The following is a 14,148-nucleotide window of genomic DNA, read 5'->3' as shown; positions in this document are numbered from 1 at the left end:
CCTGTAAAACATGGGCTTGTGAGCTCCAGTCCTACACCACACCTTATTACTTGATATTTACTCATACAAATTGAGAAACGTTTCCAGAAGTCTCATCATGCTCCAATAGACACATAAATGTCATAAAAAAAAAAGTCACAAGACCAAGTTTAAGACTGATAGCAAGCCAGAAAAGACGAATGCCTCAATAAGACTGTCATGTTCTTTGACCAGTGCTTTACCCTTTAATATAGTGCCACCCATTTTCTTTTCCTCTTTATTGATTTCTGAGCACCCCTACGATTCCACCTGGTGAATCTGGCACAAAGCATATATAAATGAGTCAAAGAAGGCTTTCCAGTTACCAGCTTTCTTGAAGACTAAGATCTGCGCAAGGATCAGGGGAGAAAAACTACAAAAAAATGTTAAAAACCCCAAAGGATCAGGGAAGAAAAAGAAAAATAAAACCTAAAAACCCACCCAAACCAAACAGAACAGTAAGGGTGATTTAATGACTATAACCATGAAGAAAAAACAAAACCCCCACCCATTTCACGTGAAAAGTTATCTTGGCCTATACAGGACTCCTGTGCTGCATAGGAACACAGGTAGGCTGAAGAGAAAAAAGGTCTGACTCAAGTGTTACCAGTTCCTTGCAGCTAAAATTTCAAACTACTACAGAACTTTGAAGTTGAAAGTAAAATACAAGTAGCATCATACTTAAAGCTAAGATAACTGATAATAAGGATACAGTGTTGTCAGGCACACAAAATGCCCTCCATACTCCTGAGCTGCAAGAGAACTTTAATTTCTGCACTTTAACTGTTACAGTAAAAACTTCAAGCACCATGCATTTCTAAACAAATTCATGTTTAGCCTGGCAATCTTGAGAATCAAATAACACCTCTGATTGATGTGGCAAACAAACATGGAAATATGCAAATATTCATAATTTTCCAGCTATGTTACATTAATGACCAAGCTGACTCTAGAAATATTTCAGTTAAGTTCCAGTAGTACAGTCCTAGAAAACAGACAAAGCTTTTTCCTAACTAAAATTAATTGCCTCTAATATTTAAATATCTAAACATGGTATTACCTTCATGGCATGGATTTCTTCAATTAATCTCTCAACTCGTTTTTGGTTCTTCAATTTCAAGTCTTCTGAACCCCTGCAAATGAAGTCTGTCTTCATTAAAAAAATCTGGGGTTTGTTCACTTTATTTCCCTGTGCGCTAAAACTAAGTAGCAAAATAAAAATATCACAAGAGTGAGCATAAACAGATTCCCTTGTTAAATGAACGTTTTAGCAAACAGTTGAATGCTTCTGTTGTTCTGAACAGAGGAAAAAAACAGGGGATTTACTAGAACAGTAAGACAGACAAATGTTATTTCATTAGAAAACAGTAACTACAATTCCTATCAACAATGTACAGGAGACACTGATCTCTCAACTGGAATTACATTTTAAGATCTATAATACTTAAAAGATCATTGGCCTTGCTTCCTATTTTGCACAATATGCTAAACTCATGGGAGACCAGTATGGGCAATTTACACTTTGAACAAAGTCACAGGTGTATCTTCTGTTGTCTCCAATAAGCCACATTGAAAATTACTCTGGGCCAGTTATCTTTTAATCTACAAAATGTTGTTTATCTGTTTACTCATTATTAAAAAAATAAATTATTTAAAATTATAACCCCCAAGTCATTAATTAAAATTAATTATAAATTTTAAACTGTTTTATTTAATTAAAATAAATTTAAATTCTATTTAAGTTTATTGATTATTAAAAAAACAAGTATGACCTCTGTATCTATGCAAACTGAACAGTATTTTTTGCTATAGAACCTTAAAGACAACTGCAGTGAGAAAATGTTGCATAACTTACTTTCAACAGCAGAATAACCTAGCAGATCAAATCTGACATTGTTAAAAGTGCTGTAGAAGGTCCTACAAGTGATTTGGATTAAGTTCCAATACACTAAATCCCTCAAAAAAAATGTTATCCCAATTCTGCTTTATGAAATTGTTTTTTAGATACTATTTTTATTCTATCTAAAGTGATGTAAAATTAAGACAAACAGAATTTATGCATCATAGTGCCTTAAGTTTAAAATGTAATACATGCTTCTCTCACTTCTCCATTTTTGGGAAAACAATTAAGATATCGAATCATTTAAAAACACAAAAGTAACATTGATATTTAAAACTGACTTTTTCAACTTCAATTTCCCAATGTGTCTGGTTAGTCTGCGAATAGTCAGGACTCTGGCCTTCTTCACATCTTTTCTCATCTTCACAACCTGTCAGAAAGATGGAAGGCATTAATAAAGCTTGTATATGGAAACCAATCAAGGAAAACAATACATTAATTACATTTGCCTTATTATAGAAATCAGTTCCTTTTGTTGAACTATTTTTTAAAACAGAGTGCATTCACCTACTAACAAAATCCCAGGTCAAATGAATTCAGATTTCATTTAAAATCCAATTGCTTCAATAAACATCAGAGGAAGAATAACCAGCAGTCTAAATATGTGTCCAAGGTCGAAACAGAAGACATTCCTAACTGGCCATAGTTTAATATTATTCTTACAGCTAGACTGAGCTAGAGGTTTGAAAAGACTCACCTTCTGCCTTCACTTGTTTTATTTTTGTCCAGGTGAAACAGCACCAGTACTTTTCCATTAGTACGTAATATGCAAAAACATTCTCATTATGAAACATTTTGAAAGATTAAGGAAAGACTTCTAAACTAAACATTTTAGAATAGAATTTGAGATATGAAATTTTTTTCATGTTTGAACTGTTTTTTGTTGAAAATAAAAAAGTGATTTCCAGCTCATTACTGTCTCTCAACTTTGTATCCAACCTAGTACTCTATTCCCAAAATGTACTTCAAATGTTTTATTTCTTGCCCCAAAATAAAAGAAACAGAGTTCTAATTATTCTTAGACAGATGGTATAAACAGACAAATCTTTGGAATCTTTTGCTATTTAATTTCATCACAGGAAACCTTAAGCCTAGGCACCGTCTTCTCAATGCACATTTTGGAGATACAGGGAGTAAACGGTGACTTATAACCTTGCATTTTTACAACTCAAAACCCTCCTTATTTATCCAGATGATTCTTACTATCACTATTAAGCTTTTTTATTTAACAGTTAATCTTAGAAAATACAAAATATTAAAATAAACAACAAAAAAAATCAGTCTTCCTGACAAAAAGCTGAATTTCTCTTAAAATGTACCCAAAGGGATAACCTTCAAAATAAGTTGGTATCTCTTTCTCAAAGAAGTTCTTTACCTGAGATTTCTCTTTTATTTTCTGGTTTCTCAGAGATAACACCAAAATGTTTGCTTGATGGTGACTGCACCATCAAGTCAGTTCCACCAGGAATATTAGGATTATAAATCTGCATCAAGCTTGACCAAAAAAAGACTGGGAAAAAAATCCTCAGAGCTCACAGAGGAATATTTCACACCTATGGTGAAAAGCCTGGCTAGTATATATCCCCTGTGCAGAGACCATAAAGGTGAGACTATATAATTTATTATTAAAAAACCCACCAACCAACCACCCGACATATTTTGCACACCTGATTATGTTTGTAGCTAGGTTACCCAACACAAGCAAGCGGTTAGGCCTTGAGCTGTTCACAGCAGCGGTTCTACTGAAGGCTGAATCAGTCAGAGGAAAACAATTTCTAGAGGGGCACATGCTGACTGCCCGCCCCACCGCTGCCAGGGCGGAGGAGGAGCGTATGGAGCAGTGCCCTCCTGAAAAGCAGGGGAAGGGAATTGTACTGGTGCAGCACTGCTGGCACAGAAAGAAAGGAAAAGGCAAAGAAGGTCTTGGGTCAAGAATGACTAACCTAGAATTGGTCTCCTGTTCTAAAATAGGTACAGCCAAGGTCAGTACCTACCTTGGTTATCCTAGAAAAAATAACTGTGCACACAGGTCTACCTACAAAATTTTCTAATTTAATTAACAGCAGAAACCATGTGCCAAAAAGCACCTGTGTCAAGTCTCTGCTAGACAGCAGCACTGCTCAAGTGTCCACGTGCCAAGGACTAGGGAAGAAATCCTTAACATTACCATTTGCCAGCCGAGCACGTGAAGATTTCTTTTTATAAGATACTGAATGGAATTAACACAGCTCCCTATATCACACCTTCTTCTAAATGGAAGAAATAAAAGGAAACATCTTCTGGTTGAATACATCTTAGATACCATGTATGTTCAAAGAGTCTGGCACTTCAGATGCAAACTGGGTATGCCTTCTCAGAAAGTTTGGGGAGCGAGGTTGTTTGGTTTTGTTTTGTTTTTAAATAACTGTTAAAAACATCCACAAGCTACAAACACATCTGAATTTAAATAACTCATACTTTACATATTAGTTACTGTCTATTCAAACATGAAGTATATTTAACATTCTCTCAAAAAATATTTGTATTTTAATGTATTTGTAACGTATTTTTTAATAGAAATATTAATGCAGACACAGCATGTTTCTGGGGTCTAGAAGAGCCAAACCCTTGCCTCCTGCACTGCCAGCCAACCAAGGCTAGATAGATACATGACAGAAGGAATGAAGGAAGGTATTTGCTCTTTGGCAGACTAGGAATATCAATTTATGTAATCCATGGCCACTTCTTTCACATGGGACACTATGCATCAACTGTGTTCTTGGAAGTACTCATAAAGTTCGTAAGAAAACAGTCAGCTCTTTGGGACTGAAATCAAACAAGTTTTGCTTTAGATTTACAGAAACAATGGGTCTTAGACCTAGGGTGGCTCCTAGGACTCATTGAACTATCTGCCTCTCATGTTACAAAATGAGAGAGCCAGTTCCCTCCTGGTGAAAAAAGAATACTGTCAAAACCTCCCCCACCAGAACCAGTAGATTTTAAAAAATAACAACAAATACTTACTCATAATAAGATTTTTTTTTTATAAACAGGTTAAGACAACAAGAAAAGTCGTCTTTACACTGAAACTTAAGACACATCACAGTATTTCAGGTTCAGACCTACCAATGCTTTAAGGTTGGGCAGTAAGGATTTTTCATCTACTCAGAGGTCACAGTAAAAGGAATAATTATAAACACAGGCAAATCTTGAACCAACCAATTTCTTCTATCAGTAGGAATGCATTGTAGGATTCCTGGAAATTCAGGAAGCCTGCAACTGTAAGTGGAAATAACCACTTCAAGGATACCTTGCAACAAAGAAAAGATGCTTTACTTTGTTGAAGACTTTTCTTTATTCTGCAGGAAAACATTATCTACAAGGTGATTAAGCCATTACGATTTATTAACTATGTTATTATACTAACAAACATCTGTGTTTATTGATGATTACTTATTTATTAATTACAATTTTTACACAGTAAGAATAGGAAATATAGAATAATAGATAATACAACAGAAATACCAAAGGTAATATAAAAATAAGAATATATATTGATGATATATAAATTACTAAATCTAAAAGAAATCATAAGGGACATGAACTCACTTTTAAAAACAAGCCTTGACAGTAATACATACTAGCCTGGAAGCACGTGAGCATGCTTCAAAAGCTATTGTTAGGAATAAAAATCACATCCATTCTGCATTCTGCCTTCCACAGTGTAAGTATTTATATTACTACAGATCCTAAACAAAGGTGAAATGTTAAAAATTCCATGGTTGCAGGTATTCCACAAAGAGAGGCTTCCACCATCCCAACAGCTTGCAACCTACAGCAAGCACTGCCACAACACACAATGTGCACCAGCCAATCGCACAGAAGCTGTTTGAAGCCACAGGCAGACAGTAGCTGCTGCTTCACGAAAGGGCAATGAGCACAGCCTGCCATCAGCAAAGGACTGGCCAGACTAGGAACCCTCCCTCGCTCTCTACCTTTGACCAAGCAGTGCACCTTACTGAGGGGGATTATACCAGGAATTGCTGACTTCAGCGCAACCTGCACTAATGCACTGAAGTGAAACGAGCTCCGGGTACTCACTGCTAGCAGCAGCAGTATCTGGCAATAAAAAGAGCCCTGCTGTGGATGCATGAGTATGCTTGGCATGGTACAAAGGAACAAGAGGGTACATGTCAAACCAAGGGGATCATTTCCAGCAAACAATGCATCTAACAAGTGTGTGTTTAAAGGCATCGCAAGCACTGTATTTAACCCAGAATTTATGGCAGAGGACAGGAGAAACGAAGCACTGCCTTCTTATTACAGGTCGCTCCTGCCTCTGAGGGGTGGATAACCATTCCCAGAAATTTGTCCTCTTGTGTGGTAATCCAATCAAGTCTTCCCCAATTCTCAGCACGTCCAAGCCCCCAAGTGAGAGAAACTGACACTGGGTTGTTTAATGGTACCTTTGATATCTAATTTTCCTTCTAGGTTTTTTTGCAAGAAAATAGTTTGGTTCAAATACTGAAATTTCAGTCACAATTAAAGTAAACTTAATTTCAACTAACTAAAATCTTGGAAGGGCTAAATCAGTGCCTGCATCAGTGTTTGACTTACTGGAAAGGCCTTCTGATCACATACATTATCCCTTTTAAATTAATGGGATATGGTTATTGTATGTAAGACAAGACAAAAACCACATGTAAGAGAACAGAAAGTTATTTTAAGAGCCTCCTACACAATTAAGCTGTTGCAAAAAACCCTTATATTAAAATTTTCAATAAACTTTAAGAGACATCTAAAGTTTGTTTAGATGAAAGCAAAAAAAAAAAAAAAAAAAAAATCTGGTTCAGGCTCCAAAACCCTAAATCACTATGGAACAGTCCTCATGTCAGTGATGGCAACAAAAACACACTAAGCAATGTGGACAAAGTAACAGCACACACACAATACTACATGCAAATTCACATGACTAGTCAAAGGTATTTGCCTTCACATTTTTAAGACAACAGCAGCAAAGTTCTCAAAGGAACACTACATTAGAATAAAATGTTATACTTGGCCGCTTCTGAAACTTGTTTTGAGGTCTGTACAGGCAACATGCCTCCAAACTAAGCTAGTGTTCAGCCAATTAGAAAAAAATAAAGGAAAGTGTGACTAAAGATTTGTAATCTATCAAGAAAGGTACGTGTCTACTCTGTAGTATCAACTATACTTGACCAAAAAATACCCCACCAAACTAAACCCACCCCTGGAAAAAAAAAACTTAAAATGAAACCATTCTTCAAAAAATATTCATTCAAAGGGTTAAGAGAAAAAATAACATCTTTCTGCCCATGACTTCTTTAATCTACTTTACTCAAAAACATTGAAATACTGTAGGTTTACAATATGGAAAGTGTTTTTTTTCATGTTACCATGTACAAAAGCTAGTAATGTACATTAAAATACCTGAAAGACCCAGAATATCTTAAATTCTTCTTAACTTTAAGTTTACTTACGCAGTTAGGCCCAGCTATCCAAAATGCAAGAAAGCCAATAAACTGATGGCCATGTCGTCTTCCTCTGAGTAGCCTGAAGCACATACAACTGTTCTCTTTGGGCTTCAGCCCATGAGGTGCTCAACATTTTGGTCCTGACCCAATAATGCACTTAAATTATTAAATCCTTAACAACCACCACTAGGCAGACCGGAGTTTCTTCATCCACTTCTGCTTTATACCAGCACACAGTCTAGTCCTAGTTCTTGTACAAGCAACCAGAAAATACAAATTATACTGTTCTCCTCAAGGAAGGACACTGCACCGAACCTCATCCAGTGGGAAAACCTCACTGTAAGAATATACAGTATTGTGAAATATCCATAGTGTTGTACAAACACACACCCATTAAACAGAGGCCTCCCTCCTCTCCCCCAGCATGGCGAAGTCTCTCCTATATGAAGACTGTCTTCAAGGTCCAGACACAATCACAAAAAAAATTCCTTTACAGTTTGAAGGTATCATTCCTAACAACGTTCTGTAATTTTACATAGACATGTCCAAATCCACTTCGCAACATAAGGTCTTTTACATCTTTTCTATTACTTGATCCCTGAAAAAAGAGTGTAGTTCTGAGTTTGCTTTCTCCTTCACTTTCTTCCTGTGCTCTCAAGGCTAACAGCCTTTACCTGACATGGAGGTCACACTTCAGAGTGGGATGACAATGAGAAAATATCAAGAATCTACCTCCTAAATTCTGTCTCAGGAAAGAAACTACTTCAAATATACCTGACCACATCACTGTCAGTAATTACCACATATCTGCACAAACTGGGTCCAGTAAATGAAGATAGTGATAAACGAAATTGTAGGTACAGCTATAGGTCAGTTCTAATGGAGCCCTTTCATGCCAAGAGAACCCTAGCAGGTTGAAATAATGGTCTGATCCATTAAGATTAAAATGGCTCAAAGCAAAAGGAAAAAAATATTTGCATGTGCCCAAAGGTACGTAACAGCTTCTTGATTTTACTGCATTAAGACATTTGCTTCTGAACCCCCTCAGGTTTAACCAGCACTGCAAAAGTAGAAAGGGAAAAAGTCATTAAAAACACACCAAAACCAGTTGTGTATGATGCATAATTTAGGCAACAACAAAAGTCAAAGCAAGAGATCTAGCTTAAGAAAAAAGATTAAAGGTATTTGAGTATTCAAAGTCTCTCCAACACCTACAAGAAAAACATGGAACTGAGTAATGTTTCAGTTCTCACTGATCTTCTTGCCTTTCCTCGTTTTAGAGCACATCAAAAGCATTGGTTTCATTTTATAGTTACTTGGCAGTCTTCAAACCAAGAAATTACCATGGCAACAATGTATTCTAAATGTTAATTTTTGGTGCTATTTGGCAACAGAGCTTCAAAATTCAAAACACCTGCAGCTGGATCACATATTAGCCAGAACTAACAATAGTACATAATCTTTTGAGTGAATAATCTAAGTGAAAAAATGTTTCTGGAACTTCATTACAAATATTTTTCTATTATCTGGAATGTCAGCTTGAAAGATCTAACGATTTTTAGATACTTAGGAAAAGCTGGGAATTGCCAAGTTTACTTTTTTTTTCTTTTTTAGAAAAAGAATCACTACATTACAGCATATATTTTATACATGTCAAAATATCTGAAAATAGCCAGTCAGACTTATTACAGCTTCATATATTTGCATTATAAAACCATATATAAGTAGGAGGTAAAGGCAGCAAGAACAATGTAAATGCACCTATGTGGAATATCAGGGTTCAGTTGTTCAATTCCAGGACAGTTTTATACAAATATATCCACAAACAAGAAAAACTCCCTACGGCCTAACCTTAGAAAAAACCCAAAACAAGGTGAGTTTTCAGTCAAATCAGTTTCCTGAATTGTTCTGTCTGATGGTCACATGAATGCTAGCTAATTCCAAGGCAAAAGAACAAAGTGAGAATGCACAGAAGGAGACAGAGAAATGGATTACAACCACCAGACTATGAAAAATGAGCTACTCCTGTATTTAATATAAGGAACAAATCCCAACACAGAGAGTGCTAAGGAACACACAGGTTTTTCAGCTAGTGTCTGTGGCCATACCAATGTAGTGTTAATCTTGCTTTCGCTATCTTCAGCTACATGCAATCAGATTTCAACCAAGTGGAATGAATTATAACACGATACATCTAACAAAATATAGATAAAGTTCATGAAACATAAGGCAACTTTTTCCTGGATTAAAATATTGCATTCTTCTGCCCAAAGCAGGCAGAAACACCGCTACTAGCTGGAGGCACCCACAAAGCAAAACACCTGCAGCCTCTCAGGCTTCTGGACACTCACTGACACGGTCAGGTTCCCAAGCGGGGGTGCTAAAGATGAATGGGAAAAAGCACACTGCCCCACTTGGGCACACTTCCACCCTTCTCACAGCAAAAGCAATGCACACACTCTTTGTAAGTTACTGTCAAACCCTTCTTCCACTGTCTGCCCATGCTACTTTCTTTGTACTTTCTCAACTGAAACACTGAAATAAGAGTTTCTTTTTTCAATATAGCACCGTATTTAATCCTGCGTGGAGAACAGTTGTCATTTGTAGCATAATTTCTCCAAGTGGAAACCACAATAGAGTACTGGGACTGCTAGCAAAGATCATTTTCATCTAAAAGTTTTGAAAAGCAATTCCAAGTATCTCAGATAGTCAAGAGAGAGTAAGGCTAGTCTAGAATTACTTGCTCACTGCCAAAGACCAAAATTTAATGGATTTACTGCTTCAAAGTCGGTGCCTCACTGTATGGAGTCAGGCTCTATGTAGTACTTCAGAAAGCATTCATGTCTCAAGTCCAAACCAGGATCATGAGCTGGCTAGACACATTTCTAAACTCTAAATAAAACAGCAGTAGTTATAAATGTCCAGATAAGAAATAACTGTGATAAACTAGCACAATGATGCTGTATTACATGAATCAGCACACAGGTCACCACACGGAAATAAAAATTTTTGCAAGTCTTCAGAAACAGAGAACTCCCTGAAGGCAGTTTCTAATTGATCTGATTGGATTTAGTTGATCAGCTGGACATGAGTTTGAAAACTCTCAGCTAGCACTCTGCTAAAAATACTTCCATGGAATGTTGCAGAGGGATGTTATCAAGGCAGTCAACACAGCCAAGATCAAATCAATGGATTTCTGTCTAGGATTTTTTAATTAGACCAGAGCTCTAGCTAGAAGCCACATGTGAATTTCACACCCCCTTATGCTTTGATTTTACAGGAAGACAGTAATAGCAGAAGCTACAGTAGTGACCTAAGAATTATCAGTATGAACACACATGATTAAATAATGAGGGTGGTGAGGTTTTTTTCCCCCTTTCTCTCTTCAAATTGTGAACTTTTTAAAAGTAGATTGAAAAGACAGCAATGCTCCCATGGCAACATTATGAATCTCTACATTAGCTGCATAATATGAAGCACACCACCACACCTTGACTATACTGACTCACAAACAACCTGTGCCATTTTCTTGGATGAATTACACAGATCTGAAACATCCAGACCCATAGATTTGAACTGCTATCATAAAAAGAAAATTGTGGCAGAACTGGGTATGACCCCTTTTACATAACAAAACCATAAAGGCAACAACAGTGTTTCCAGTACTAGTTCAGGGGTGCGGTGTGACTGTTACTTTTTTTTTTCTTTTAGATGCACTGCCATTTGCTGCTTCCTCTTCTTCCACTTTTAAGTAAGATAGGAGCTTTTCTGTAGAAACTGCGGTTAAAAAAAAAAACAACAGAAGAGGTTTACAAACTTATACCTCTCTTCAGAGGGTATTTTAAAAATATGACTGAGGTTAATGTATAATTTTCAAAGACTAACCTCCTCTTACCTAAAAACGAGCTCAAGTAACGCTATTCAGCACTCACCACCCTTTCACTTACCACAATTCATGAAACACAGTAGTAGCCTAACCACCAGCAAGGAGCTGGAAGTCTCTCTTCTGACTGCTTGCTACCAGCTCAGCAAGCATTTTCAATGGAACTTGAATTCAGTCCATCTGTCAAAGGCCCACAACATCAAGGGACTGGTTTGTCTGACAAAACTAAGAGATGTAAGGCTCCTTGCTATGGAAGCCAGCAAGAGGTCTATTAAGCACTAACTCCTCTGCAACAGAGTGTAAAACTAAAGCATTTGAACAGGTATCACTCCATCTTGCAAGAAAAGCAGCAGCAGAACAACCAGTTGGCAGCTCAGCTGAAAGGTCAAACCAGTTCATCAGATAGTTTTCCCTTACTCTATATCAGTTTGATTGTCTCAGTCACAGGATGCCAGGCACTTGAAAAAGTGCATCGTAGAAGTGTTTACAAGAAGGGTATGGTAAGAGAGTGAATAAACTTTAGCAAAATGTAAACACAGTGCTGTTTCCCTTATATTCTTCTCTACCTTTCCTCATTTACATTCACTTCCACACAGCACTGGACTGTTGAATATTCATAGAATTGTTTGGGTTGGAAGGGATCTTTAGAGGTCACCTAGCACAACCTGCTCTTTAATGAACAGGGACACTTAACTAGATCAGGTTGCTCATAGCCCCTTCTGACTTGACCTTGCATTTTTCCAGAGATGGAGTGTCTACTACCTCTCTGGGCAACCTGTTCCAGTGTTTCATTGCAAAAAATTTCTTCCTTATACCTAGTCTAAATCTACCCTCTTTCAGTTTAAAACCATTACCCCTAGTCCTATCACTACAGGCTCTATTAAAAAGTCTGTCCCCATCTTTCTTACAAGACCCCTTGAAGAATTCAAAAGCGGCAATAAGGTCTCCCCAGAGCCTTCTCTTCCCCAGGCTGAAGAACTCCAACCCTCTCAGCCTTTCCTCACGGCAGAGGTGGTATTCCAGTCCTTTGATCTTTTTTGTGGCCCTCCTCTATGCCCATTCCTACAGGTCCATGTCCTTCCTGTACTGACAGCTGCAGAGGTGGATGCAGTACTCCAGGTGGAGTCTCACAAGACAGAAGTAGAGGGGGAGAATCACCTCCCTTGACCTGCTGGCCACACTTCTGCTGATGAAGCCCAGGATACACTTGGCTTTCTGGGCTGTGAGTGCACATTGCCAGCTCATGGGCAGCTTTTCATCTACCAGTACCCCAAAGTCCTCCTCTGCAGGGCAGCTCTGAATCCCTTAATACCCAGCCTGTTTTGATACTGGGGGTTACTCCAAGTATCTCTAATATCCAAGTTACTCCAGGTGCAGGACCTTGCAGTTGGTCTTGTTGAACCTCATGAGGTTCAAAATAATGGGCTAGTAAATTGCACTTGATTAAATGTGCTTTTCAAGCATCCTCATACCACTGCTCTGGCCAACCAGTTGTTCTTTGCATGCTACAGTTCACTTTCAAGGAAATCCAGGACTTCAGCATTTGTGGATCATTCATTCCTCATCAACAGGCCTCCAGTATCCTATGGCCACACAGCCAAGTCAACTGTCAAACTGTCTCACTCAGATTAGCGTGTAAGTGTGCTTTGTCATTAAGTAAAACACCAAGATCCATTTTTGAGCCACAACAACACTGCTCAGCTACACCTGTTAAGATCAGCCTGCTGCACTAGAGTACTAATGGGGTATGGGATGGGAGTGGGGAAATAGGGACAGTGGCAGCTGCATGCCAATTAGCCCTACAAGAATGCATGCTGCCCCTCCTTTTTGCACTAGTAGAACTGATCTCATGTTATTTATGCATTCATTTCTTTTGGAAGTGCTTTGGACAACATCCACTGAAAGCAATTATTTGCATCAGAAAGGTGGCACAGCTTATGATGGGCTTTAAAGGCAAGCAGAGAATCAGCACCTGAGATGACTGAAAGCTTAAGACAGAACTTCTGAAGACTGTCAGCCAAGCTGACTTTTTTTTTTTATATGTATAATTTTGCTTTTTAGTTGCTTACTTGGACTTCAAGTTCTTTAAGTATTACATCAATTTGTGTAACTTATGCAACACTGACATTATGATAAACTACTTCATTTACATGCTTAAAAAAATGAAGGAAAACATATACTATCCTACATTTAAAACTTACTGTGTCCATGACATCCTAGAAATCCCACTTTCTCAACTTTTTTCAAAACACAGATTTTCAACATTTGTTTACTGCTCAGCATTTCCAATTGACTTTAAATAGTGATCATTTTTGTGAAGAGATGGAGGTATTATCCTCCTACATCACCAAAGAAAAACCTCAGAAGTCCTGAGAGCAAACACATAACAACTTTTCTCAGCTGTCCTGAAAGACTGGAACATTAAAACTGTGTGTGTTCTGGAATTAAATTTGTTAACCTGGTTTCTGAGGAAATTAAGTTTGTCAGCACATTGTTTGCCTGTCATTACCCCTCCCCAGTAACTTTCAGGCTTACTAAACAGAAACCAAGTTTGACAAAACAGCAGAGGCCAGAGCTCCTACGTGTCTTGTGAAAACCGGTAGCCAAGTAGGAGATAAGGACTAAAATTAGTATGCCTAGCATGGAAGAAATACACAGGCAGAATTCAAATCTTTCCCATTTTGGCTGCCAATTACTATACATGTACTCATTCACCAGCACGTCTGGCTCTGAATCAGCCAGAAAACACAAGTCACATCTCCTGATCAGCCAAACAGGTGGGAAACATGTGCCATAACTACAGTTACTGATTTTTCTCAAAGTTTCTCAAAAAAAGAAACTCCAAAGGTAATACACTAAAAAACCTGTAGAGA

General features: G+C 37.6%; 1 protein-coding gene across 2 annotated transcripts in view; it reads right to left on the bottom strand.

Moving 5' to 3' along the window:
• SRFBP1 (serum response factor binding protein 1) overlaps positions 1–14,148 on the bottom strand; it is an 83,167-nt gene that overhangs the window by 52,914 nt on the left and 16,105 nt on the right. For both annotated transcript variants that reach the window (XM_040580203.1, XM_040580202.1), the window contains exons 2-3: positions 2,200–2,288; positions 1,079–1,151 (exon numbers count right to left, since the gene is read on the bottom strand). In XM_040580203.1, coding sequence (XP_040436137.1) covers positions 1,079–1,151; positions 2,200–2,288 — 162 coding nt within the window. The remainder of the gene's footprint in view (positions 1–1,078; positions 1,152–2,199; positions 2,289–14,148) is intronic.

The sequence above is a fragment of the Falco naumanni genome, chromosome Z (genome assembly GCF_017639655.2).
Source record: "Falco naumanni isolate bFalNau1 chromosome Z, bFalNau1.pat, whole genome shotgun sequence".
In the NCBI taxonomy this organism is placed as follows: domain Eukaryota; kingdom Metazoa; phylum Chordata; class Aves; order Falconiformes; family Falconidae; genus Falco; species Falco naumanni.
The sequence above is the reverse complement of the archived record's forward strand: the minus strand, read 5'-3'. Positions and strand labels throughout refer to the sequence as shown.